Below are 27813 nucleotides of genomic sequence, written 5' to 3' on the forward strand. Positions count from 1 at the left end.
TTCTATTATCTTCTATATCGTCTTAATAATAGAACTTTATTAATAATACTTAATATTATTTTTTTTTATCTATTATATCTAACGAAATTTCTTAAATAAGTTTTTAAAATAAAGCTTTCGAAATTAATAGCGTAATTAATTTTTAAAAATATTTAATTTCGCGAAGAAGAATAATAGCTAGTAGACTATAATTAGAAAGATAATTAGAAATATATATAAGACTAAACTTACTATCTAAGATAAAATCTATATAATTTTCTTACTTTAAATATATAATTAATAACGCTTTTTCTCTTATTTATACTCTTTTTACTTATAATAGATTTTCTAGAAGTCTTATTACTCGACTTTCTAGCTACTTTTACTATTAATAATATTTAAAATATTATTTTATCTATCGCGACCGCCGCTAAAAGTATATTAAATCTTCTCTTTCTAAGTTTTTTATTATATTTATTTTTTTTAATAATTTACGTATAGATAGATATTCTTTAACTATTATAATTTTAATATTTTTACTATATATATTATTAAAATTTCTATTTTTATAAATAATATCTCGAGATTAAAAGATAGTTTAATCTTAAAATAAAGTATTATTATTATCGCTAAATATATCGTTATCAAATATATATATTAACTCTTTATTCTTATTAATATATTTTTAAATTTATCTAATTTAGAAAGTTAGATAATTAGAATAATAATTAGAAAAGAGAAGATTATATCTAAATTCTTTTTTATTATAATAATTAGAATTATAAGAGTTATTTCTTCTTCTTCTAATCATATTAATTACTTATATATTAAAATTAATAAATTTATATAAATTTATTATAAAACTTATCGCTAAGATTATAATATTACTATTCTTATTATATATTAGAGAAGTTTTTAATCTTAAGCTTCTTTTATAATAAAGTCTATCTCTTCTTTTTCTAATATAATTAAATTTATTAGTAAATTACTATCTAAATCTATTAACTAATTACTTTTAAAACTTTTATAATTAATTACTTCTAGAACTTTCTAATTAATTATCTCTAGAACTTTCTAAGCTAATTACTTCTAGAACTTTCTAATTAAATATCTCTAGAACTTTCTAATTAATTACTTTAAGAACTTTCTAATTAAATATCTTTAGAACTTTCTAATTAATTACTTTAAGAACTTTCTAATTTATCACTTTTAGAATCTTCTAACTAATTTAATATTTTTTTAGAATTAAAAAATTAAATAGCTAGTTAAGAGTTTATTAATAAAGATTCTTAATTAAAAGTATTTATATTTATTATTATATCTTTTTAAATATAAATATAAAATAAATAATATTCTAAAAGTAAGCGATCTAATTAATATTCTAATTATCTTTCTAATAATTCTTTAAAAGAGAAAACGCGTATAATAAATCGAAAGCGTAAAATAAAATCTTAAAAAAGATAAATTTATCTTATAAGATTCTTAGATCTAAATTATTAGAAGCTTAAAATAGATATCTATTATTATATAAAAGCTAGAAAAAGTTTATTATTAATAATAATTCTTAACTATTCTAATTAGATTATTAAATTTAAAAAAATTCAATTAAAATTCGACTTTATAATATTAAAAATTAGTATTAAATATTTTTATAAATAAGATTTCGAAAAAACGCGAAAACGCGCTAGTAAACTAGCCTATTTTTTTATTAGCGCGTTCTTAAATTTTCTTATATTTTAGTCTTTTCTAATACTTTTTCTAATTATATTATCTTTTATAATAATATAATTCTACTTAAATTTTCTTATTATTTCTATTATAATACTAATATACTCTTTATAATATATTCTTTAATATCTTATAATAAGCTTTTTATATAAAAATTATCGTTATAATTATCTTAAATAAGAGTTTAATTAAATAAGTAAATTTATATATTTTCTATTATTTCTTAATATTATAAAAGCTAATATTATTAATAAAGATAATAACTTTAATTCGCTCTATTATATTATCTCTAAAGAAATAAAAATATTTTAAAAGCTTAAATAATAGTAAGATATAAAAAATAGTAGATAAATATTTTAAAAATAAGAATATAGTAAAGTCGCGTTAGTATTTAGTAAGTTTAAATATATATAAATTATTAAGAGTAATCTTAAGAAAATAAAATAATATAAATATAATAGCGAAATCTATAGCTAAAGAAAAAACTTCTAGCTTTCTTTAAATATTAAATAATTACTTCTAAAAAAAAGAAGAAAATAAAAGAGAGAATTATTCAAATATATTATATATAATTAATATACTTATTATAAATTCTAATTATTATTATAATTATTCTAATATCTTTCTAATATTATAGCTAATATTTACGTATAATATTTTATATATTATATTAAAGATAATAAACTTTATAAACGATTAGATTCGTTAGATATAGTTTTAATTTTAGATTTTATTAAGAATATTAATATAAAGCGCGATAAGTAACTCGATATAAAGAAAGAAGATAAAGATATAATTATCGATATATAATTAAATATTATTAATTAAAAGATTAAGCGATTTAAAAACTTCTTAACTTTTTTTAGAGAATATAAATTTTATAATAACGTTAATAGAAAAGATATAAATATAAAAGATTAAAGTATTTATCGATATCTTCTTACTATAATAACGAGTATAATAAACTATAATTAAATCTATTAGAAAGAAGATTAAATATCTAGAAATTTTCGAAGATATAATAAACTCTTAAAAGAATATTTATTTTTATTACGTAAGAGTCTTATATAACTTATAAAAATTTTCTTAAAAAAGAATCGCTAAAATAATATTTATTAATATAAGTTTTTCTCTATATTAATTTTAATTTTAATATTCTAATCTATATTTAAATAGACTCGTTATTTATATATTAATCTTATTTATATTAAACTTACTTATTAATTATCTTTAATTATAAAGTTTAAAAAAGTTTACTATCTTCTTTTTTTATATATATTTTTTATTAGAATAAAATATATAGTTCTTAGAAACTATATAGTATAGGCGCTTAAGAATAAAAAAGAATAAATATCGCTATTAGAATCGACTAGATAATAATCTAAGAATTATAATATAATAAGATATAAATTTATATTTAATAAGACGAGCGAAGAGATATAAGAGACTTTTAAGCTTATTAATATTAAATTAATATATAAGAATATCGCTAATATATTTAAGCGATCTAAGTATTTCTATAAGAGTATAGATTATTTAAATCTAAAATCTTAATAAGCTAATTATATAATTCTAATTCTAGATTAAAAATAAGAATATAAGTATTTTTCGCTATTATAATTATCTTTAAATAATAATAATTAAAAAGATAATTAGAATTCTCTATCGCTATAAAAATATATATCGCGATTTATAATTTTTTATATAATAGATTCTTTTCTTAGCTAGATTATATTTAAAAGTCTTAAATAATAAGATATTATTTAATACGCGATTAGATATTTATATAAAAATAAGATATAAATTTTAATCTAATTAATAGACTTAATAAGAAAAATAGAAGTAAGCTTTTAAGTAGATTAGATAAAATATAATAGATAAGCGATAAATAACTTCTAAGTCTAATTATTATTCTAATAAATAGATTTATATTTTAATAATATTATATAAAAAAAGTACGCGAGCGTAATTTAGAGAAAGTCTAGAGTTTTACTTTTCGCGTAAATTATTATATATATAAATAAAGATAAAAGCTTAGATTATAAGAGTATAAATAATATTAAAGCTAAATAAGATATAAGTATTAAAAATAATTCTATTATACGCGCTAATAATTAAATAAACTTTATCTTTTAAGCTATTTAAAAGCGCGATATAAAATTTAATAATAAGCTCTATTATAGTTTAGATATAATAATATTAATATATTAACTAATTAATATCGAGCTATTATAAAAATCTTAAAATATTAAATATAATTATATCTAGAAGATAAAATTATAAATCTTTATTAATATATAATTAATTTAATATATAGTAATAAAAAATCTACTATAAAAGCTACGCTATCTAGATTAATATTTTAATCTTAATTATTACTCTTACTATTATATAAGTAATATAAAGCTATCTCTTATTTAAGTATATCTAATTTTTAATTCTAATTATTATTATAGATATCGTTAATTTATTCTAGAATTATTAAATATACTTTTATATACTTTCTATATCTTACTCTTTTTTTAATTAAATAGCGATTAAACTCTAAATTAAAATAAATACTTAGAAGAGAAAAGTTTATAAGTACTTAATTATATAATTTTATTTCTTTTATACTTTTTATAATTATTAGAATAATTAATAATATATAATTATATCTTATAATTATATTTATAATAATTAACTAATTTAATAACTAAAGATAAATATATTCTCCTCTTTACTTTAAACGACTTAGCTAAGATAATTATAAGATTTAAATTCTTTTTCTATAATATAACTCGCTTTTTATATATTATATAAAGATAAATATTTATTTAAATAGAGATTATTAGAGCTAATTATAAAGCGTAATAATAAAAGATTTACTCTTAAACTAACGAATTAGAAAGACTTCTATTATCTTATATAATACTTTAAAAATAAATCTTTAAATATAATAGCGCTTTAATAGATTTTAATTAAGTATAATTTAACAAATTAGATATTAAAAGAAAAGCTTTAAAATTATAAGATTAATTAATTTTTAATAATAATAAATCTCGCGTAAAGCTTAAGCTATAGCTCGCGTTAGTTATATATAATAAATATAATAATAATTAAAAGAATATATTATCTAATTTTTATTAACACTTTAATATTATTAAAGTAAAGATAATATCTATTAAAGTAATAGCGATAGCGATTAAAGCGGCGATAATATCTAATAAAGACTTTACTTTAACGCTATATCTAGCACTCTAGAATAATATTAGCTTTTTTTAAAGATCTATTAATAATAGATTAAGCGTATATATAAGTTAAGCTCTTCGCGCGATCTATCTATATATTAGCTTAAAGTTATTAAAAGATAAAGAATAAATATATAACTTAATAACTATATTATACTTTTAATATTATTATAATAATATTAAATTATTTAAATAGAAGTCTAATATATAAAGAAGATAGTTTAATAATAAGAAGAGTTAATATAAAAAAGAAAGTCTTAGAGAGAAAGAAGAGGGGAAGAAAAGCTTAGATATCTATCGCGTATATTAAATTTTTAGATTACTTTATATTATCTAGCTTAAATTAAATATTAATAAAACGCTTTCTCTTTAATTTTAAAGATTTAAATTTAAGCGAATTACATTTATTAAGCGTTATTATCTAATATAATCTTAGCTACTTTTATAATAATTATAATTATTATTATAATTTATATAGATTAAAAGATAAAAGATTTAAAAGAGCGAGTTAGTAAGTAATTATTTTTATCTAATTTAGCTAGCGCTAAACTACTATAACTTATTAAAATTTTTATATATTTTATTCTTACTTTCTTATCTTTAAGTCTTACTATTCTTTATAGAAATAATTATTCTTTAAATTAAACTCTATAATAATATACTTATAATAGCGCGATAATATATATTCTCTTTATTTCTAATATCGATACTTACTAGAATTAACGCACTTTTTAATAAAACAAGCTTTAATTAAAATTAAGAATAGCTTAATATTTGTAGATATTCGTATAAGCCCTTTAATTCTTTTATATATATTTATTAATTTATCTTTTTATAGTAATTAAAGTAGAAGAGATTAAGTCTAATAATTTATTATAATAAATATTAAATATTAATAATAATAGCGATATTAAAGAGTCTTAATATAGATTAATTAGACGGCGATTAGACTCTTAATTAAAATAAAAAGCGAAGAATAAGCTTAATTAAAATAAAAATATTAAGAGATCGCGATAGCGAATAAATATATTTATATTTAAGAAGAAACTAATTAAAAAAGTAAAGAAAGTTAATATCTTAGCTATTAATTACGCTATAATTATTAAAAAGTATAAAATTAAATATATTAATATATCGTTATTATAATAGAAGTAAGCTTTTAAATAAATTAGATAAGATATAATAGATAAGCGATAAATAATTTCTAGTTCTAATTATTATTCTAGTAGACTTATATTTTAATAATATTATATAAAAAAAGTACGCGAGCGTAATTACGAAGAAGTCTAAAGTTTCGCTTATTGCGCGAATTATTATATATATAAATAAAGATAAAAGCTCAAATTAAGAAGAAAATAAATAATATCGAAGCTAAATAAGATATAAGTATTAAGAATAATTTTATTATACGCGCTAATAATTAAGTAGATCTTATTTTTTAAGCTATTTAAGAGCGTAATATAGAATTTAATAATAAGCGCTATTATAGTTTAGATATAATAATATTAACGCGCTAATTAATAAGTATCGAGCTATTATAAAAATCTTAAAATATTAAATATAATTATATCTAAAAGATAAAATTATAAATCTTTATTTATATATAATTAATCTAGCGTATAATAATAAAAAGTTTACTATAAAAGCTACGTTATCTAAATTAATATTTTAATCTTAATTATTACTATCGCTATTATATAAGTAATATAAAGTTATCTCTTATTTAAGTATATCTAATTTTTAATTCTAATTATTATTATAAGTATCGTTAATTTATTCTAGAATTATTAAATATACTTTTATATACTTTCTATATCTAATCTCTTTTTTTATATATCGCGAGAAGATAGCTTAAAGAAATATAGCTTATTATATTAAGCTACAATACTTTTAAGAGAATATTAAGAAATATATTAACTTTTCTAAATTAACGATTTAATAAAAAGGCTATAATTATAATATATATAATTTTATATTAGATAGCGATATCGAAAATATATAATAGACGTATAAAATTATCGTCGACGACTTTAATTATAAAGTATCGGCGGATTTCGCGCGACTAATATTAGAGAAAGATAAGCTTTTCTTATTATTAGTAGATATAGCTCGCTTTCTTTTATATATATAGAGTAATAAAATATAATTATATTTAATTCTATATCTTATTAATTTAGCGTAGTTATTAATTAGAATAATAATTAGAATATCTACTTCTAAATATAGAAATCTTAATCGAGATATTTTATATATATATTATTTTATAATATAATATTATAGATATATTATATCGTAGAATATTTCGTTAAGATTTTATATTATATTAGATATAAAATTATATAAATCTTAATAACTTATAATTAAGAAGTTTATTTAAGTATAATATCGTAAGTATAATATCTTTACTAAGTCTATAAATTAATATCTTAGTAGAATAGTAGCTATTTGTAACAATTATTTAGAGTTTAGTTAAGCTTAAAAGTTTACGATTATCTATCTAATTTACATTATAGATACTTATTCTTAATTAATTTAAAGTATATAGCACGCGTATCTTATAATATCTCTATATTCTAATAATAAATACTATTTTATTTTTACTATTTTAGATATTAATTAGGTATAATCTATAAGAATATAATAGAGATTATAATCTATAGACTTTATTATAATGAAGCTAGCTTATAAAATATTTAATTCTATTTCTTTCAAAATCTTCTTTACTATATTCATCGAATTCTAAGATTTCTACTATCTTTTATATTCTATATAAATAATTTCTTTAATAGCTTTTATAACTTCGAGGATTTATTTTCTTTTTTATAGTATTATTTCTTTTCTAGAAGTTAAGTAAGCTAAGTTACTCTTATTCTTTAAGAAACTATAACTATTTATATTATTAATTAAGGCCTCTTAATATAACTTATATTATTAAAAAATATATTTATATTTTTAAAAAATAGGTTATTAAAGTAGTTAAGTAATCTATTTCTTTAAATTAATCGAAAGTTTAAGATTTCTTAGAAATTATTAATATTATGCGTCGATAAGTAAAGAACTTCGTAGAAATCGCGAGATCTTTTTTTAAATTTATAAGAAAGATAAAATAGCGGTAAACTTAAGTAGAATAGCTATCCTTCGAGATCCTATATATTAAATATATTATAAGAATAAGTATATACGATATTAACTTAAGCTAAATCGTTTATATATATATTAATATTTTCGATTTTATAGCTAGATATACAATTATATAGTATTATATTTTTACACTATAAGAAGCTACTCTATTAAAAGCTTTATAATCTTAAAAGTCTATCGTAATAGAAAAGAATAAAAAGTATCTATCTTATACGATTCATTTATCTTTAGTTTTACTTAAAAGAAATATCCTACTTATAAGCGAGAACTCTATATTATTATTATATTTTATAAAAAGTATAACTACTTATATAAGTACTCGTATTAATCTACTATAATATATACTAATTATAAGTCTCTTATATACTTTCTTAACTTAGATCTTTATAAGAAAATCTATAGATATTGAATTAATAAACTTTGTCGCTTAAATCTTACTATTTAATATATATCTAGACCTCGAAATAAAGCTATTAATAGCTTATCGAGGATCTTATTTGATATTAAATACTTAGAGAATATTATAATTACATAAGTATGATAGAAATTAGAGAATTATACTTAAAATAAATCTAGAAAAACGATAAGAATAGATTCGACTTATTTTTAATAGTACTTATTAAATCGAAGTAACTTAAAATCGTTAATAGAGGCACGCTATATAGTATTTCTTCTTTCTTACTAAAAGCTATTTCTACTACGAAAGCTATAAAATCATCTATAAAAGTCTTTAATAAGATCGATAGAAATATTAAGATTTAAGTTAAAGCCTATCGCAGTAACGCCTAATTTAGCGAAATCTACGAATTCCTTATTATAGAATCTTCGATCTCTTACTACTACTCTACTTCGAAAAGCTTTTAAATATTAAATAATACGATATATCCTATAGATCTTTCGAGAAGATATATATTTATCTTATGTGCCGAAAGGAAAGATATTTACTATACTTCGAGAAGTTTATAACGAAAGCGGATACTAAGCTAAGACTAGTATCTTAATAAGACTATATAGCTGCTAATTGGCCTAGAAAAGTATAAGATATTAAGAAGTATATTACTAGATATCTTAAGTATATTAAATATAAACCTACTATTAGATCTTAGCCTTTATATTCTATTAAAGTTATATATCCTTTTTAGCTTATAGAAATAAATTTTATAGACTTACTTAAAACTATTAAAGTAGGATTTACTTTTATATTCGTAAAAGTCTACTATATAAGTAGATTTACGATTTTCTTTACTACTATATCTATTAATATAAAAAATATTATCTAGTATCTTAAGTTATTCTTTATTATATATAAAAAGTCTTATATCTACTATCTCGATTGCGATTAGTATTTCTTTAATAATAAGTTAAAAGAATTCTTAAGATTTGAAGATATTGCTATTATGTATAGTTCTTCTAATACTTCTAAGAGTATAAAAATAGTCGAGATCTATAATAAACTTCTAAAAGCGGTGTTTCGTAAGGATTCTCTTTATATCGAATTAGAATGGAATTAGCGTTTATTAAAGATTAAAGATTTAATTAATATATGAGTTATTAAGTACTTAGAAATCTCTTTTACTAGTATTCTTTTCGAATCGCTATTAAAAACTTTTATTAGTATATCTATCTTATATATACTTTTTAAATATTTAGTTCGTATTAGGTTCGATTCCTAATGGCGCTGGTACAATGGTGTTGCGGTGCTTTTTATTTTCTCGGGAGAAATAAGAGGACAAATGTACGTCCAGAGGTAGAAGGATGACTTGGCTATCTATGACTGGTGCAGAGCCTGATATCTACCATGGTTAAGCCCCACTAGTCTTGTTGGCTAGGCAACCCCTATCAACTCGAGGTTGCGAGCAAAGATAGGTTGTATCTCCCTACAATTCGCGTCCGTCCGGAAATGGCTCTGGTAAACATACGCAGCGATTGTAACAGACTTCATACGTCATAATGAATCCAACTCCACCTCTAGAATTTCGTCTTGAACGTGAGCGCGGCAGCCCAATGCAGACCTGGCCTCGGCGACTCGGATATGCACGCCCAATCTCGTTCAGCTCAGCCTCAGTCACGGATGATCTTGGCACAATGGGGATAGGCCCCAATGTAGTTGGAGAGCGCAAGTATTCATCGAATGAGAAGGAGGTCCCTTCACTCGTAACAAAACAAGAAGTCTCTAATACGACCCTTCACCATAACTCTAAACATCACATCAAGAGCCTATAAGGTCTACCACTGCCGACTCAGCCTCATTGGCTGAAGCTGCCTCCAGCCGCGCCTGCGTCAAACCATACTCAAGGCTGGGACTTCCTTTACAGTCATGTCAGACATCAAAGCGAAATCTGATGCATAAGTGGACGCCACCAAATCGGAATGGGTAGAATATAAGTACAGACCCTGATCCAAACTATTCGAGATCCGAGTCATGGAAATTCATCCTATGAAGACTGAGGATGGCACATATGGCCCAGTAATCATCGAGTTGATACATACAACCCCCAAGGAAGCTCCGCCTTTAATAGGTATCTCGTATACTTGGAAGAGTTCGATGCGGAACTACACGGTGTCGACTACCAATAAAGAGGTCCTTTATATAGTTAGAAGTGTCCGGGATATACTGCAACGTCTTGATCCCAAGGGATCGGATCAATCTACCTACTTGTATCTGGACCGATCAACTGTGCATTAATCAGGCTGACGAGGGAATAAAGTGGCAGCAATTCCGGATCATGAGGAGTATCCGCGAGCATGCCATGGGTACATTCGTCGTCCTTTGCAGGGTGGGCGATGCTATTGACGAGCTCCTGTTCATGACTGGGCAACTTGGAATCACGCCGTTGCGCTCCATCATTGGGCCTTGGTCTAGAAATCGCCTTGTCTTGTCAGGGGCATCCTTAGCTCTCTTCATTAACCCGGATTTGCGGAAGTCGCTGATGAGAGTAGTGAAGAACATGGTCTTCAGTAGAATTTGGGTATACCAAGGGATTTAGAATTCCAAGAGAGCAGTCTTGCTCGGCACTAAATATCTCATCAGCTGGGATAACTTCGCCACAGTCTTCATGCAATGCCTTCTATTAGAAGCACAAACGCCAGGGAATCGTCCTCTGGGTTCAAGCAGCGTGGCAGGTCTGAATCTCATCAACAATGACCGAATAAGTCTCTAGGTTGGAGAACATAAAGACTGGGTGTTCTTACAGACCGAAGCGCAGGGCCTTTTCCATTGTTCTGATTTTCGAGATATGGGTGTTGCGTTCAAGACTTTGGAGCTCCCGGAAATTTTCATCTTGGCAGCGATATACGGGCATTGGCACCTTTCGCGATGGTTGATGGAACGCATGCCATCACGGGTACCTGATTGGTCAAGGGCACGAGACAGCATCCCGTTGTACTGGCCAATGAGCGCACCAGCTCTTAATGCTGCCAAGGGCTACAATCATGAGCCTATGGAGGATGAGGAAAATTGGGGGCTCCGTGTCAGGGGTAAGCAAGTGGACATCGTGAGAACACTTGTTGACCACAGGTTCGAGGAATTGAGAGAGGCGACAACGCGCCCAAGCTATGATTGCAGCAATGACTGCGACGTACTCTTTATATTCCTCCTATACTACCGATATTATTGTCGGACCCCCACCAGACGCAATCTTCTACGATGAATTGGTTTTCATGTTAACCCACTATGAGGAAATAATGGAAGACACTGAGCCCTCTCTATCACCGTGGACTTCCTCACGCGTTGTTTTTTATGCCTCGCACATATGGCGGTTCGCAGGGTGCTATGTCAAAAGTTGGGCAATGGAGCAGCATCTGTGACGAAGGCGCAGAGTCTTTGCCAAAGGTCCGGGTTTCGGACTTGCTCCTAAGCCAGCGAAGTGCGATGATGCGGTTTGTAAACTTTATGGTTCCAAAGTTCCTGTTGTCACTCGGAGGCTCGGCCGCTGCTACCGCGTGGTGGGGCAGTGCTACTGGCATGTTTGGATGTATGGAGACAATGTAAGCTGGTTAGAAGGAGAAGGCAATGTATTCAAACTTGCGTGAGGAGACCCAATCGCTGGAGGAGGAATGCCACCATATGGGTTTTGCAAAACTCTTCCATACACCAAGCAGGTATTCAGATTGGCGAAGTCCATCAGTAGACATTGGTTCCACACATCTATTTCCTTGCATCAATTGGCATCTACGCCCTTTTACCAGAAGCTAAATGTGATGAAAAGAAGGTATTGGTACAGCCAGCCAAAGGAGGGAGACCACCATGTAAGAGGATGGATCAAAAGTCAGGGCGCTGAACTTCATACCCTTAACGGTCGATTGTGGGCTTCACCCTCAACCAAACAGGCTCTTGTTCACCAATGGAAACCACAACATTTGAAGCACTGGGTAGCAAAAACAATTCTTGTCGATGTGAGCTGTTCCACGTCTTACAGATTGATCCCGCTTCGACAGTCACTTTTTCCGGACATCTTGTCTGGCGGCAAGTTTTTCTCCGTGGGACTGGATTTTTAATGTTCGCTCTACCCATGACTTTTGACTCGTTCTTTTACGCTGATTCTCGGTATTGTTCAGGATAGGATTTTCTTACATGTCGGGATTTTTTTTGAGGTTTATCGTCCAACAGCGAGGTAGCACTCCTTAGTGCCTTTCGTGTTGATATCTTTAGGGACTCATACCGCTTCGACTGCCAAATTTTGGGCACCTAGGCTGGCCCGACAATGAATCGACCTTGCATCAGAAGCAACTGGCAAACCTGTTTTGCAAAGTATGTTTAATGTTTGGTGTAGAGTGGTATCTGAGCGCAGTCGCTGAACTAAAGATGCAAAGCAATTATGCTACAGCCAGAGCAGGGAGATCATCACGCAAGAGCATAAGCAAGCGCTACGAAGCCTTCTCCTTCTCTCATCACCTTCCCTGCATCACTGCCCTCACACTCCCATGCACCTCCACATGGCCTGCGACCCCAAAGTCCGCAATGCCTGTCTGGCTTCCACTCTCCATCCATCGCTGCAGTAGTTCGTTACTCTCTTTCGGCTTGATGTCCTGATGTGCTGTCCCAACCGTAATATGTGCTATCGAGTTCGCGGTCTCCCAGCCCTCGTCCAGAAGCCTGACAACGATGCACATAACCCTTTCATCCCAGATGACACGTTCGAGGCGTACACGACATTTGCCGAGCAGCGGATCAGGAGTTTGAGCGGAAGGATTGTGGGATGCTTCAGATAATGCTTTGGCGTGTATATCAGAGAGGTGAGACCAAATCTCTGGATGGGATTTGACAGAAGCGCGATGTATAAGGGTGACGTGGAAGGCAGGCTGGAGACGGCGAGATTGCTGGAGCTGGCGGTACATCCTCGCAGTTTCAGGGGATTCTCGGCTGAAGAGTTTGTCGAGGGTAGACAGCACATCATTTGTAGGTAATTTGATGCAGAAGTACTCCAACTTAGAGGCCTTGGGTTGAGAGGGTTCGACTCCAATTCCATTGGTGTTGCTGCCTCGGTCTCTTTTATTACTCTTGAAGCTGAGGTCGTGCTTAATATCAGGTTTGTAATCGCTGAGAGCCGCCTCTATTGCTTTGTCAAAATCCTCATCGGTCGGCATCTTCGGAACAAGCTTGGGATACATCTTATGTAGGGAGGATACGACCGTCTCGAGGTTTTCGCGAGACGAGGCCGCAACATCCAAATCAATGATTTGGTCAAAGCCATCGTCAGGAGCTGCATAAGGGTTGACCGGCTCAAATCGACCAAGGAAGCCTTCCATGATACCAAGGATGTCCGATCGAGATTTAGTACCAGCTTGAATAGTCTGATGGTTGTCACCACGCGCGAATATTCTTTCTTGGGTGACTTGACGTATTTTGGGGAGCATCTGAGGCTTCGGGTCATGAATATAATGCAACGCAACAAATCGAGCTCCAGGGACAATTTGGAGCACATCGTCCATGACCTGCTTTCTTTCCCTCCGTTGATGATTGTTTCTGTCTGCAATCATAACAGGATGGTCAGCTAGTGTATTGGTTATGAGCGTGCAGAACTGTTTTGGTCTATTTTGTTTCCCGGTGATATTGTCGTTCTGGACATGGCCCCAGCCAAAGAGCTTTGTTAGAGCAATTGCGACAGTCGTCTTCCCACATCCTATGCTGGCAATGGGGAGGAGTATTAAATCTCTCGTAACCGCATCCGGCGAGCTATCCCCACCTGCTTCTTGATCCTCTTGTCGAGTTATGTCTGAACCCTTGAGACCCATTTGGTTGAGAAAGCCATTTCGCAACGCGATTATTCCGTGATTTTGTTTGTAAGCCTCGCCGATGGATGAATCTTTTGCCAGCTGGCGGCGGGCGTATTGTAAATACTGCTCCGTGATTTTTTGGTGCTTCTTGAACCTAGGAGGCTTGCCACTAATCACAGCCTTCGTCGCTTCGCGCCATTGCCGGTACATCAAGTATGGCTCCTCGAACTTGTACTTGAAGAACCAGTCTTGGTAGTTACCTCCTTCGCCGGAATGTCTCCTTCGACTACGTATCACAAAGCCTTCTGTGTCTCTGCCAGCGTACGAGCCGGTCTCAGCACAATCCGAAAGGAACTTCTTCATTGAGTCGATGTCGTCTTTGATCAGGTACTGCGCTTTCTTGAATCCCCATTCGTCAGCGAATTCGTGTACTAGCTCGCCAGGGTATGTTGCGAAATCTGGGAGATTCAGATTGATGCCATGTATGTAAAGACCCGCGTCTTTCGGCTCGTACGCTAGAACATGCTCTTCGAAAGAGTCATCACAGAGTTCCGCAACAGCAGTGACATTTCGTTCTCTCAGCTCTCTTGCCAGATCCGCCTTTTTCTTTCCAACAGTTTTCAAATGCTTGTCCACCCAGCGCTCTCCAGCAGCGGCATGGCTCAGATCGACGTTGTCTCGAGCTCCTGTTGAGTGCTTACTGCAAACCAGGAGTTTGTCACCTTCCAGACCCGATATGAAGATGATGCATCCATTCTCCTTGACACTAAGCTCGTAAGGTCCTTTAGTCATTGATACGACATTTTCCCAATTTGTCTCATGTACTTCGCCAACGTTGAAGAACTTGTCATATCCTCTGGTGGCTATCTCAGGAGTACCATCTTTCCGACGGTAGGTAAACAGACCCCGAGCATAGGTTGGAAGGTCACGACGCTTGTAATCCCAATCTCTAAACTGCCATGAGTCCACGGTGACACCACCGGTACCGGCAACGTCGAATGTATGTTTCTTGCATGTCAGGGAGTTCTTCCCGCCTCCATGCTTTTTTGTGCTGGCTTCAAGGCCTTTGACCAGGGCAGCAACCTCTTGGGCATCCTGAGCAGCATATGGAACACTGCTTTGAGGAGCCATGCTTTTAGTGTGTAGCTTGGAGGTAAGGCTGTTGACTGTGGTACTTAGCAAGAAAAGGTGTCGTATGGTCAGCTGAGGTCTGAGGATGGCAGGACATATAATATAGCCGCTCGTAAGCATTTCATTTCAGGTGTTGACGTTTCTGATTCAATCAAGTGACTCCCCAATGCGCCTGCCTGACTCGCACTTTTGAGTCACTCCAGAGTCAACAATGGCCCGTTTCCACAAGGCTGAAATTTAGTGGCCGCAGATGATCGTCATCCCGCAGCTTTGCCGAGCTCTGACCTGAGACACTTTCGAAGAAATCTCTTGCAAACGAATAGCCAAAGTAAATGGATTGATCCGCATGGCGCCCAACACCTTCACCCTTGCTGCCGACAATAGCCCGCACCTCCTCCCTATCCTACGCGCAAATCCCTCCCTCGCGTCAGCACAGGACGACCATGGCTACTCTCTCGTTCACGCAGCTGCAAGCTACAATCACCTAGACCTACTACAGACTTTAGTACACGAGTTCCACGTTGACCCGAATATTAGAGATGAAGATGGCGAGACGGCTTTATTCGTGGTCGAGAGCGTAGAGCCTGCGCAGTGCCTCCTTGAGGAGTTAGGAGCGGATCTAACAGTCAAGAATGAAGAGGGTATGACTGCCGAGGAGAAGATACGGGCTGAAGGAGAGTATCCGACGATAGCGGACTTTCTGAGGGAGTCCAGAGTCAGAGGAACTCCGGCCGTCGGGGATACTCAATCTACTCAGAACGGATCACATCCACCTCCTCTTCCGCCCAATGTAAAGGTACATTTGGGGACTATGGAAGACCCGCAAGCAATAGGAGAAGGCACAGAAGCGGACCCAGAGTTCAGACGGAGGATTGAAGAGCTTGCAGCTAGGGATGACTTCCAAGGAGAGGAAGGGCAGAAGCAGTTGAGAGATTTGATCAAGGATGCTATCAGGGGAGCTGGCAGGGAAGACGAACGACAGGTCAGGCCGAGGCTTGAGTAGGAGCACAGGAGTTATAAATTTAAGAATATATGTATCCGATTCTGGATGCGAAAATGCCACCAATATGCAGACAGTATCCAGAAAGCCCCGAGGGTATTATGCATCGCCTCTCATTTTCTTGAAGAAATCCATCACCCCAGTGAAGACCACCAATAAGATGCCTCCGCCAGGACCTAATCGCAAAACTTTGGGCAAGAAACCCTTATACAATGCTGCAAAGCCCTCCTCCTTCATGACGGTCCCAAGTGCAGGCCAGGCCCAATTGTACTTGGGCACGGAGCCTTTGATCTTCGGCGAATTTTGTATCCTGGATTTGACGACATCCATCGGGGTGTTCAGGACGGTACCAATTGTCCCTCCAGCGGCACCAGCGACCAGATCGTTCCGTATCTGCTGGCCTTTGCCTTCGGCCTTGGGCAGCCATCCCTTGACTTGGAAGATGACGCCGAAGTATCCGGAGTTCCACAACATGTGTCGCCAAAGTGTGCTCTCAAGACCGTTGTACATAGCTAAGGGGCCTTCTTCTTTTACGATCTTGGCCACACAGTCAATCATGCCATTGTATTTCCCTGCTGAAGCCCGATCTTGCAGCCTTATCTTGACGAGTTCGAAAGGGACGACGACGAACGCCTCCGTAGCACCAGCTGAGGCACCGGTGAGGATGGAGAGTTGCTGGTTCATTTTGGACATGCCAAAAATGCCGCGATAGTATTTACCCCAGGCGTCGTTCGCTGCGAATTTAGTGGCTCTTCATGTAATTTCAGCTCATGCAGAGGATTCCTAGGGGAAGAAAGCTTCTACCTCTTCGGAGCTTCCATCAGTATGGGCGCTGTAATTCCTCGATACAGTCGCGAAAAGCCCTCGTTTCTTATAATCTTTTGAAAGCAATCAATCATTCCATTGTAGCCTTCCCCTCCAACACCTTTTCCTTGTTGCAACTGCCTGTGGTCGCGAATCAGCCCAGCCCATTGACTGTGAAGCTCGAAGGTACTGACACTCGGGTCTTGACAACATCCAGTGGGTACCTAGAGCCTTGTCAACTCACTGCTCCCGTTAGACGTAGTTGATATAGTGTAGTACATCACTAGAATCTATGATTGTCAGCTTGATCGCCGTTGCTATCTGAAACCACACACCTCTGATACACCAGCTACTGCACCTGCAGCGAACTGGTAGATAAACGGCAATGGCTTATCTTGCGACATGATGGCGAGATTCAGCTAGCTAGGCCTTATAGATATCATGTATGGTTCCAAATCAAGGCAAGCATAGGCCCTCAACACAGAGTAGGTGAGACTTGTGAAGTTGCTGGCGAAGGAGAGCTGGATTGCTTTTTTGGTCCTTTGATAGGGACTCGGAGAATAGAATTCCCGAGATCACGTGCGGCCCTCTCCTCGTGTCTCTGCAAGATGTCATTCTGTCATAGTGGACGACCTCGGGGACGCTGCGCTCAACGAAGTCAAATAAAACCATTGCCATCGATCATCTAGTTGGATCTATCCAGTCCAGGCCCATTCAATTTCCTGAACGAGCATAGAAGAATACACGGTTTCTGGCCCCCTTCAATGCTCATTTTCTTCCTGCCTTCCTTAGCTTGTTAGCCTCACATGAGCATTTTCTTGCGCGAATGTTTTGCGACATTTTCTTCCGCGCAACGTGGGCCTGATAACCTTCTCCTCTCGTGCCGTCTCTGTTAGTGGTGTGGTCACGCCCTCTGGGCGCAGTTCTTGCACCAACCCAACTGCTATTGGTATTCATGGATGACCGGCTTACGCGGCTGCAGTACTAGACCAAGGAGACGGCTACCTTAGGCCTGTCAAAAAGCTCGGCTGCATAACACTAAGCTTGATTCAGAACTTTTTCCGCCGTCTCTTGTCTTTTCAGTATACCTAGGTAGAAGGCTGAAGTGGTCCGTTGATTGCAAAATCACAGCCGACAAAAGAAGCTACCTGGAATGACTTCTTTGATGAATCTCCATGCCGTCGATGGGAAATGTATGAAGGAAAAGATAAACGATCATGTGCGAGAGCCTTCTGATGCAGACATTCCGAATCGAATTTGTATGCTATTTGTTCTTGCCGCACTGTTCCTGCATGCAGTTTTGCCCTACATAGGCTGCATTTATGACCCTGCATTTCCACTTTGCATTGTATTGTTTGTGGACACTGACCCAGTAACACTATTAGCACAACCCATGTGCTGGGCAAGTAAGACCTGGGTATAGCCTAGTAGAAAATAGGCTGTGATCCCCATTGACAATCTCCGCAAGCTGTCTACAGCCTCCGTGCTAAGAGCAAGGTGGTGTAGCTTCAACACCTAGGCGTCCGGGTATTTTGGGCGGCTCAGATCCTCTGACCTCAAGTACAGTACTAATCTTAATCTCTTGCGTCGACTATCCTTGCTGCTTGCTCTATGCAAGTTTTGTTTCGGTGCACCTATGTTTTCAATCAAGCAAAGCATCTACCTTGGACTCTAGATCTCGGGCCATTTGTTGAGTGATGGCTCTCTATGTTATTTTATTGCTTCTAATTATCCAATGGAGTTTCTACGCTGCAGCTCAAGGTACGATCTTACTCTCTTCTCATCTTTGTATCAGGCTCCGTCTGTCTGTAGCCAAGGCGATGATTCACGGTTATTACTACGGTTGGCCTTGAGTGGAGAAGCTAGATGTGGTTTTATTCCCTTTCTCTCTCACCTTAGACCTTAATCCAATTTTGAGGCACTATATGAGTCACCGTGTTGACATGATCGTTATTGTTGCCTGGTTTTCACAAATAAAGGTCATGCTGAAAGCGAGATAGCCACCACCTACCTCAACCGGACGACGGCGAAATTGGGCATTAGCGACACGCCTATGTATAGCTTTCCTCTTGCAGAAGTGACAGCATTGGATGATCTTTATGGCGGAGTGTCGGACTCAAGTCTTCGCCTCTACTGTGAGTCCGCCCTTCTGGAAGCTGCAGCTCAATTCCAAGTTCCGGTCGCTACATTCACGGCTACATCAACCGTTGCTGGCTCTCTCATACCATACACGTCCGTGTCTACGGACTATGTGGCCAGCGTAACAGCTAAGCCGCCCTGTTGTGCAGACCGTCCCATCGCTGGGAATCCTGCTCAACTGCGGTACTTCCCAAGTACTGAGTCTACGATATCTGGCGCGAGCGTAACAGTGTCAGATAACTTTACTTAGTGAGAGACCGTCTTCCCAACATTCTTTAAAACCAGCTAATGACACTGCACAGTACATCTCCATCCGTATACCTAGTTCTGTCGTCTGTGAGAGCGACCAACCTTTGCGGTACCGTCGGCACTGAATCTACGCAAATAGTCACATTGTCGTTTCCACCGAATTACCTGTACACTTACGTTGGGGAGGTGGGAAATTTAGGCATTCCAGGAAATCAGGTCTCTTCCGAATTTTTTAATCCCACTGACTTGGCAAACTGTACGACTTTGACCGTCTTCACCAATTTCGGAGCACATTTCGCCGACCCTTACAGTCTATTCATTGTTGCACCTACACAGCTATTGGACATTGACCCAGCGTTTAGTACATGCACGGTAGTCCCCCATCCATGTTCTGCCCTGAAATAAACTACGCCGTTGCAATCGACTGATTGGTGTACTTGTAGCTTGCAGCCCTCGGATTTCACGATCCATCCACCGCGCTCACTCCTGCCAAGTATCTCGCACCTCATCCCACTCCTCCACCGGCGCCTGGTCCAAGTCCAACTGCCAACGAACCCAAGGCTACAATTGGCGCCGGTCAACAAGCTTCGAATCTGCAGCCTAATCCGCCGGTCGGCAGTCCATCCGACCCTGCATCGAACCAACTTGCGCCGAACGATCCTTCGCCAGGTATCCCTTCACCAAGTAGCTTCGCACCAAATCCTCTTTTGATCAGCCCATCGCCAGTTGAGAACCCTGAACAGGCACCAGGCAGCACTGCAGGAATTGTTGGCTCAAACACTCAACCTCAGCAACTGCCGCCCGCCGTTGATTCGAGCGATTCAGGCTCCAACGATCAGTCACAGCCGGCCGTGCCTGGCGCGGTCTCAATACCCATCCCAGAACCTCCCTTCAGTACAGGACAAGGCCAACACAAACCGTCGGTTATATCAGTGTTGGGCCAGGCATTTACTGCCAACTCTGACTCTGTTTTCGTAGCTCCATCCGCAACACTTATACCCCGTGGTCCGCCCATCACAATCTCAAACACCCCTGTATCTCATGCTCCATCTGCAAACTCCGTCCTCGTCGGCCTTAACACGTATGTTGAAGGTACTGCGCCAACGTCGGCAGTAGCAGTGCTTCCACTTGGAGACAAGTCTACAACTGCAAATACCGCCTCCCAATTTATCATAGGGTCTCAGACTCTGAACCCTGGCGGCGTCGTCATGGTTTGGGTACTCCCGCTCACTGCCTTCTGGATCCTCATACGCCCTAGTGGGCTCATCCACAGTCTCATTAATCAATTCGCCCGCAACAGCCAATTCACCTGGCGTTTGCGGGCCAAATCTACAAGGCAAACCCAACAGACCGGGCTCTCGTCATTGGTAGCCGGACCGTTACCCCTGGCGGTGCCATCACTGTCGCTGGTACTCGAATTCCCCTGCCTTCTGGGTCCTCATTTGTGCTGGTGGGCTTGTCAACAATCTCACTAATTCGTTATCCAAGTATGACTAATTTCCCAGACGCCTTGACGTTCGCAGGTCAGACGTACACTGCAGACTCGCGGAATGGCGCCTTTGTCATTGGCGGCCAGACTGTCCCACCTGGCCGCGCTATTACAGTTGCCGGAACGCGAATTGCTTTAGTTCCTACCGCTGCCTATGCAGTGGGAGGCACATCCACGATCCCATTGCATGGCAATTTGCAAATTCTCATTACATTCGCTGGCTCAACGTACACAGCGACTTCAGGGAGCTTCATGATTGGCAGCCAAACATTGACACCCGAGGGTGCTATCACCGTCTCCGGGACTCGCATATCTTTATCTCCTGTTCCAGCCACTCCATACGCGGTGATCGGCTCATCGACGGTTCCGCTTGTGCCTGCCACCGTTGGGCCAGATCTTCTAACTTATGGTGGGCAGGTCTACACGGCAAACTTGCCTACCGACTTCGTCATTGCTGGGCAGACGTTGACGCCTGGTGGATTAATTACGGCGGCGGATGGAACTCCGATATCACTCGCGCCAGCCGCAACGGATGCTGTGGTGGGAATGAGCACTATAGGTATTAGAGGTCATATCATGAACGGGTTCAATGGCCGCGGAGAAAGTGGTGCTAGGGGCAATGAGAGTGTGGTGCAATTCTGAAGAGAGGGGCAGGGAGGAAGGAATATGTTAAAACGAGCGCTGAGGCGAATTTGGCTGTCATTCGCGATGGTGTTGGGAGCGTTTGCAGTAATGGTATGGTGAAAACTTTGTGCCCTCTCTCAGGTGCGCGAGGCTTTTAATCGGATTCGGCGTCCCTAGGGGCAAGGTGTTGTGGGGATAATGGCGCACTATCTAGGTAGCTCGATAAAAGCACTTCGTAATGCCTGCGCCCTTTCGTACCCAGGATGTTCGTCTGAAACATGAGTAAAACGACAGCGAGATTGTTGACATTTTTGAACCACCGGAGTCGTAGCATGGCATCCCATCCGACCAAAGGACCACTGGCATTGGACTTCGGAGAAAGGTGGAGCCGGAAAGTCACGTGCTGGCGCGATCGCGTTTTCCAACGCGTCCTTCATTTTGAACAACAACAGATTAAAATGGTGGGGTCACGAGCCTCGGAAGCGTACCAATCAGAGCGTAACTTACGATAAACTGAAAGTTTTTCCGCCAACCATGGCGAGTCGCCAGAAGTCTTTCTTCGATCGGGATAAAAAGGTGTGTGTTCCGTGACAACTTCGGCAAGCCACAGGACTGACTACATGTACTTCAGCAGGCTCGCCCTTTCTTGCAGAAAGACTGGAAGCGTGAAAACGAGTCTCATGGCCCTCAACCTTCCTTAAAGCCATCCGCCCTCATGGCTCCCATAGCTGCCTCCTCACAATCCAAGTCGAAGCTAAGAGCCTTTCAATACGATGAGAGGAATGACTACACTGTCCCCAAGGCTGCGGTCACTGAGAAAGAGAATCACGATCCCGAGCTGGACGCGACGACCCTGAAGATGGACCCCCCTCCACAGCATCTCTCGCAAAGATCTGCAAAGGACGTACGAGATTGCCCCCAGACACCAGTCGGCAGACTGCCATTGACGGAGCTCCTCGCAAGTGGTGATGATACGTCTCGTCAGCATCTGAACTTGACACCCATTGAGCGAGTCTTATGGGACAACTCGCCTGTCAGCTCAGAGCCTGCAAAATCAAGGCAGAGGGGTAGAAAGAGAGCACATAGCTCATCTCCGGCGTCATCTTCCCAAAATGACACCTCTCGCCCCTTTGGGAGTACCAAGCCACAGGCAGACCTCCCGGCTTTGCAGAAAGCTTTGAAAACACCAAAGGCTGATCCCGCTGACGATCTGTGGAGTCGTTACTCACTCAACACAGGCACTACCGAAAGACAGTCCCCCACCGCGCCCGCTGGCTTGGCTTTCACCCAACTCATACATTCATCATCGCCTCAAACACCCGCTAGTCATCTACAAAGCAAAGAGGGGAGTGGCTTAAGAAGGGTCTTAAGTTGCATCGAATGGCCGACGTCAGCAGCGAAGAGGAGAAAGCTACAACAGAGCGGCACGTACAAGGACTCCAATGGTGGGCATGCTAGAATTGAGGGAGGCCCCGATGATACGAACGAGAAGTCGAAGATGTCAAGGGTCAGCTTCCTGGTTGAGAAGATACATGACGGTCTCACGAAGCCGCGCGCCATTCAGGAGTACTCTTCGTCTGAGCCTGCCGGATCCTCACCTGTGGCGCGGAATGTCAACGAATCACCCAAAGGACTCGACCTACCATCGCAAGAAGGCCAGACAGCAATCGACGACGTCGTCACTGTTCTGAGTCAAACCGCTGTAGCACCCAAAGAGCGCCCACTCCTGCCTCTGGTACTTTCTGCGGAGGAAATTGCGGATCTTGAGAAAGCTGATGGCTCCTCTGACTTTGGAGACGATGATATCGATCTAGAGATGCTCGAGACGGTGGACGCGACTCTTCAGGCTTTCTCGACAACAAGAATGAAGGCCGCGAGCCCAAGACGCAGTAATAGCAACCGACCCATTACCACAGTCGATCCAGAAGAGCACATACGAGAACCTACCCAAGCTGACTCTGCGGAGGCGATCTCAGGGGATACCGAGAGGCTGTCCCAAGTATCCTTCCCCTCTGAAATATCCTCTTCACCAGCACAGGTGGCGCCCTTGAATCACGATGAGTTTGGTGAAGATGAGGATGAGGTCTCTGCAGCCGACCTGGAGAATGTCTTCGCTCAGTACGATACCCAACCACAGCAACATGTTGCTAGAAAAGATCATCTTGCGAAGCAAGCAGATTCAATGCGTCCAAAATCGGCAACTGACGTCCGTAAAGAATCCATATTCAGACCTAAATCCGTTATTCCTAGACCTGTGATTACCACTCACATCGAAGTGCTGTCTGATGACGAGGACTTCGGCGATGATTCGGATTTTGAGCAGATTGCTGCTGAGTGCGTCGAGGCAACCAGAAATCAGCAGGTATCACAGCCTCAGTCATCTGTACGTACTGTGAACTTTCGCTCATCTATATTTTAGCTAGCTAAATAACGAAAGCATGACAGAAAGATGCCGACCATACAGCGTTATATAATCAAGGCCGTAGTCGAAAGTGAATACCAAACAACTAGTGGACATATGCGACCAGAGAAGGTGCCCCATACTCATATCTCATGTGTGTCATTCCTATGGCTGACTTTGACAGGTACTCTCTGTGCAAAGTGAAGGGACAAAGTTCAGCAAAGCAATCATTCTACGACAAGCCTGGGTAGACACCCCCTGTCTCCCCGAGTCTTATGTCCATCTCATCGGAGATTTTGATCGTCTTGGTCAATGCGTCGTCGACAACACCCAGAACCTGCTTATCCTTCATCCTGATCATCTGATTTCATCTACTGTGGTTGGAGATTCGTTCACATGTACTCGCAAAGCTGTCCTAGAAGCTCGAGTCAAAGCCACCAGTGATGCCAATCAGGCCACTCTTTACGGGCATTTGCTGCATGAGATATTCCAGGAGGCGCTGAAAGCTAATAAATGGGATGATGGTTTCATGACTTCGCTCATTGAAACCATAGCGACGCGGAGCCTGGAGTCGCTCTTCGAGCTTCAGATTGAGGTTCCGATCGCCATCGAGCAGCTCAGAGCCAGGGCGGTCGATTTGCAGGCTTGGGCTGAGATTTATGTTGCCGCAAAACCGAAGGTCAGGCTCTTCTCGGTATAATTGAGCAGAAGCTGATTACTTGTTAAGTCGAACGCCGTTGTCAAAGATCGGAATGGAGCCCAATCCCTCATGTGTGTCAACAAGCTTCTCGAGATCGAAGAAAAGGTGTGGTCACCAATGTATGGCTTGAAGGGCAACATCGATGCCACAGTACAGGTGACGTTAAAGGACGGTGAGGATGAAAAAACATTAACAGTACCGTTCGAGTTGAAGACGGGTAAAAATGCCAACGCATCGCATAAAGCCCAAACATCGCTTTACACCCTTTTGCTTTCCAATCGATATGGCGAGTCACTCAGTGCACTAAGTTTTTGGTTACATGACTAACCCCTTACCGCGCGGCAGATGTCGAAATTGCTTGTGGTATGCTTTACTATATGCAGAGCTCCGAAATCTCTAATGTCCAAACTATACGCCACGAATTGGTACCCATGATCATGCAACGGAACGAGTTGGCAAGCTATGTTCGTCATCGTGCGGAACTCCCCCCAATGATCAAGCGGCCATATACTTGTGGCAAATGCTTTGCCCAAACACCATGCTTTCTCTATCACAAATTGGTAGATGACGGTAATGGCGAGACAAGCGGCCTTGGAGAGAGGTTCGACGACTTCGTTAAGCACCTGAATCCTAACCACCAACTCTTCTTCAGCAAGTGGGACGCTTTGCTGACGAAAGAAGAGAAAGACTTTGTCAAATTTCGCAAAGAGTTGTGGACAATGCAAAGTTTCGAGCGCGAGAGGGTCGGACGATGCTTCGGCAACGTCATTATTGACCCAGGTTCCTTCCATAAAATCGAAGGCGCTCTAAAGATCAACCGCTATGGCTATACTTTCGTCAAGCAGAAGCCAACACCTAGCTTCTCTTTCATAGAATCCCAGATCACTCTTGGTGAACCTATTGTGATCTCGGACGAGAAGGGACACTTTGCTCTTGCGAATGGTTACGTGACCAGCGTACGGAAGCACAAAATCCAGGTCGCCATTGACCGCCGTCTGCATAATGCTCGAGCAAAAGGCAATGATTTTGACACTCTGCGAAACCAAACCTTTGCAGGTATCATGGAGGTGGTTGACAAGGGTTTTGGACAATCAACCATGATACCCACGCAACCTGATGAAACTATAACGTACCGTCTCGACAAGGATGAGTTCAGCAACGGCATGGCAATGATTCGTACCAATCTCGTTCGCTTGATGGAGAAAGACGTTTTTGGTGTTCAAGCCCTTCGGAGATTGATCGTTGAGAATGTGGCTCCTACCTTCAAGCCCACAGCGTCAGCGTATACTCTTGCAGATACGGCGAGCCAAGCTAGCCTGAATGTTGACCAAAAGGCTGCAATTGAGAAGGTGATGATCGCCAAAGACTACGCCCTCGTCCTTGGGATGCCGGGAACTGGGAAGACGACTACCATTGCACATATTATTCGAGCTCTTGTAGCCCAAGGAAAGAGCGTTCTACTTACCTCATATACGCACACTGCTGTCGACAATATATTGCTCAAGCTACGCAACGATGGAGTTGGCATCTTTCGCCTCGGTGCCGTCGCAAAGATCCATCCAGAAATTCAAGAAGTTTGCAGATCTTGCGGGCAAACCGATCAAGACGATGGAAGATCTCAAGAGATGCTACACGCAACCAATTGTCGCAACAACGTGCCTAGGGATTAACCACCCCATCTTCAATCAGCGTGTCTTTGACTACTGCATCGTCGACGAAGCGTCTCAAATCACACTTCCCGTGTGCATAGGTCCCATCCGAATGGCTAGGACATTTATCCTTGTCGGCGACCACTATCAATTGCCTCCTCTGGTCCAGAATAAAGAGGCTCAAGAAGGTGGCCTAGACATCAGTTTGTTCAAAACACTCTCCGACAACCATCCTTCTTCAGTCGTGAACCTCGAGCACCAATATCGTATGTGCGAAGAGATCATGACACTCAGCAATACCTTGATCTATGACGGCCGTCTCAAATGCGGCACAGCAGCAGTCGCCACTCGCTCAATCGTTATTCCTAGCATAGACGCCCTCAGGCAACATCACCATAACCCTCGCAGTATCCTCTCTGCCGACCCAAAGAAAGTCTGCCCTGGCCCTACCCGAGGGTCCTGCTGGCTCCGCGATCTCCTCGATCCTTCCGTCAAAGCCTGCTTCGTTAATACAGACCCTCTCTTGCCTCTTTCTCGTGAAGCCCTGGAAAGCGGGTTACGGATCACAAACCCCTGCGAAGCAAAATTGGCCACCCAACTCGTCGAATCTCTTATCACCACAGGAATTGCTCCTACAGACATTGGTGTCATTACTCTTTACCGTTCCCAGCTGGCACTGATCAAGCAATCTCTCCGCCACCGCTCGGGCGTCGAAATGCACACCGCGGATAAGTTCCAAGGCCGTGACAAAGAAGTGGTGGTACTCAGCCTCGTTCGTAGCAATGAAGACCAAAATGTCGGAGAGCTGCTGAAGGATTGGCGGAGAGTCAATGTTGCACTGACAAGAGCGCGAACCAAATTGCTTGTGTTGGGGAGTAAGAGTACGCTCGTGGGAAACGACTTGTTGAAGGACTTTATCGTATTGATGGAAAGAAAGGGGTGGTGGTTTGATCTACCGGCAGGAGCATGTGAAGGACATGTCTTCGAAGACGTACAGACGCAAATCTCTGGTAGGGGAAGCGCTGACACCAAGGCTGAAGTGGACTTTGGGAAGGCGAAGGTAAACATTGAGAGGCAGGCACTTGGAGAAGGCAAGGAGAACAAAAGGGGTAGGAGGGTCCCCGCGAAGCAGGGGAAGTTGGATGTCAGCGTCTTGATGGGCAAGAGGCCTATTTTGAGAGACATCATTAACGATGCTTCTTGAGTAGAAATCTGTGGATGGCGAATGGCTATGAACTATTCAGGATAGCATGAAAATAGAGCAGACAATGATGGTGATTATGAGATAGAATCAACTGTTGCATTGAATCTATGTAATGGCAACGTCCATTCC

The 27813-nt window shown here is 38.6% G+C and overlaps 9 protein-coding genes across 9 annotated transcripts; 7 read left to right on the forward strand and 2 right to left on the reverse strand.

The window, feature by feature from the left end:
• Nucleotides 1-12968: 12968 nt before the first annotated feature.
• Nucleotides 12969-15425, reverse strand: HO173_005055 (uncharacterized protein; the record flags this gene model as incomplete). Its single annotated transcript, XM_037306973.1, has 1 exon — nucleotides 12969-15425. One exon carries the CDS (start codon nucleotides 15423-15425, stop codon nucleotides 12969-12971), a length of 2457 nt encoding a protein of 818 aa, XP_037166097.1.
• Nucleotides 15426-15771: 346 nt separating this feature from the next.
• On the forward strand, nucleotides 15772-16428 carry HO173_005056 (uncharacterized protein; the record flags this gene model as incomplete). The annotated part of the gene is made up of 1 exon (XM_037306974.1): nucleotides 15772-16428. One exon carries the CDS (start codon nucleotides 15772-15774, stop codon nucleotides 16426-16428), a length of 657 nt encoding a protein of 218 aa, XP_037166098.1.
• Nucleotides 16429-16524: 96 nt separating this feature from the next.
• On the reverse strand, nucleotides 16525-17633 carry HO173_005057 (uncharacterized protein; the record flags this gene model as incomplete). The annotated part of the gene is made up of 5 exons (XM_037306975.1): nucleotides 16525-17176; nucleotides 17230-17370; nucleotides 17424-17453; nucleotides 17509-17519; nucleotides 17565-17633. 5 exons carry the CDS (start codon nucleotides 17631-17633, stop codon nucleotides 16525-16527), a joined length of 903 nt encoding a protein of 300 aa, XP_037166099.1.
• Nucleotides 17634-17674: 41 nt separating this feature from the next.
• On the forward strand, nucleotides 17675-19618 carry HO173_005058 (uncharacterized protein; the record flags this gene model as incomplete). Its single annotated transcript, XM_037306976.1, has 2 exons — nucleotides 17675-17714; nucleotides 19230-19618. 2 exons carry the CDS (start codon nucleotides 17675-17677, stop codon nucleotides 19616-19618), a joined length of 429 nt encoding a protein of 142 aa, XP_037166100.1.
• A 38-nt stretch (nucleotides 19619-19656) lies between these two features.
• HO173_005059 (uncharacterized protein) lies at nucleotides 19657-21092 on the forward strand (the record flags this gene model as incomplete). Its single annotated transcript, XM_037306977.1, has 2 exons — nucleotides 19657-19989; nucleotides 20361-21092. The coding sequence occupies 2 exons, from the start codon at nucleotides 19657-19659 to the stop codon at nucleotides 21090-21092; spliced, it is 1065 nt and encodes a 354-aa protein (XP_037166101.1).
• Nucleotides 21093-21106: 14 nt separating this feature from the next.
• On the forward strand, nucleotides 21107-21748 carry HO173_005060 (uncharacterized protein; the record flags this gene model as incomplete). The annotated part of the gene is made up of 1 exon (XM_037306978.1): nucleotides 21107-21748. The coding sequence occupies one exon, from the start codon at nucleotides 21107-21109 to the stop codon at nucleotides 21746-21748; it is 642 nt and encodes a 213-aa protein (XP_037166102.1).
• A 516-nt stretch (nucleotides 21749-22264) lies between these two features.
• Nucleotides 22265-25158, forward strand: HO173_005061 (uncharacterized protein; the record flags this gene model as incomplete). The annotated part of the gene is made up of 5 exons (XM_037306979.1): nucleotides 22265-22306; nucleotides 22362-24113; nucleotides 24168-24263; nucleotides 24316-24810; nucleotides 24859-25158. The coding sequence occupies 5 exons, from the start codon at nucleotides 22265-22267 to the stop codon at nucleotides 25156-25158; spliced, it is 2685 nt and encodes an 894-aa protein (XP_037166103.1).
• A 104-nt stretch (nucleotides 25159-25262) lies between these two features.
• On the forward strand, nucleotides 25263-26501 carry HO173_005062 (uncharacterized protein; the record flags this gene model as incomplete). The annotated part of the gene is made up of 1 exon (XM_037306980.1): nucleotides 25263-26501. One exon carries the CDS (start codon nucleotides 25263-25265, stop codon nucleotides 26499-26501), a length of 1239 nt encoding a protein of 412 aa, XP_037166104.1.
• Nucleotides 26502-26592: 91 nt separating this feature from the next.
• On the forward strand, nucleotides 26593-27684 carry HO173_005063 (uncharacterized protein; the record flags this gene model as incomplete). Its single annotated transcript, XM_037306981.1, has 1 exon — nucleotides 26593-27684. One exon carries the CDS (start codon nucleotides 26593-26595, stop codon nucleotides 27682-27684), a length of 1092 nt encoding a protein of 363 aa, XP_037166105.1.
• Nucleotides 27685-27813: the final 129 nt, after the last annotated feature.

The sequence above is a fragment of the Letharia columbiana genome, assembly GCF_014066305.1.
Source record: "Letharia columbiana isolate WasteWater2 chromosome Unknown Sc0000013_s0, whole genome shotgun sequence".
Taxonomy (NCBI): Eukaryota; Fungi; Ascomycota; class Lecanoromycetes; order Lecanorales; family Parmeliaceae; genus Letharia; species Letharia columbiana.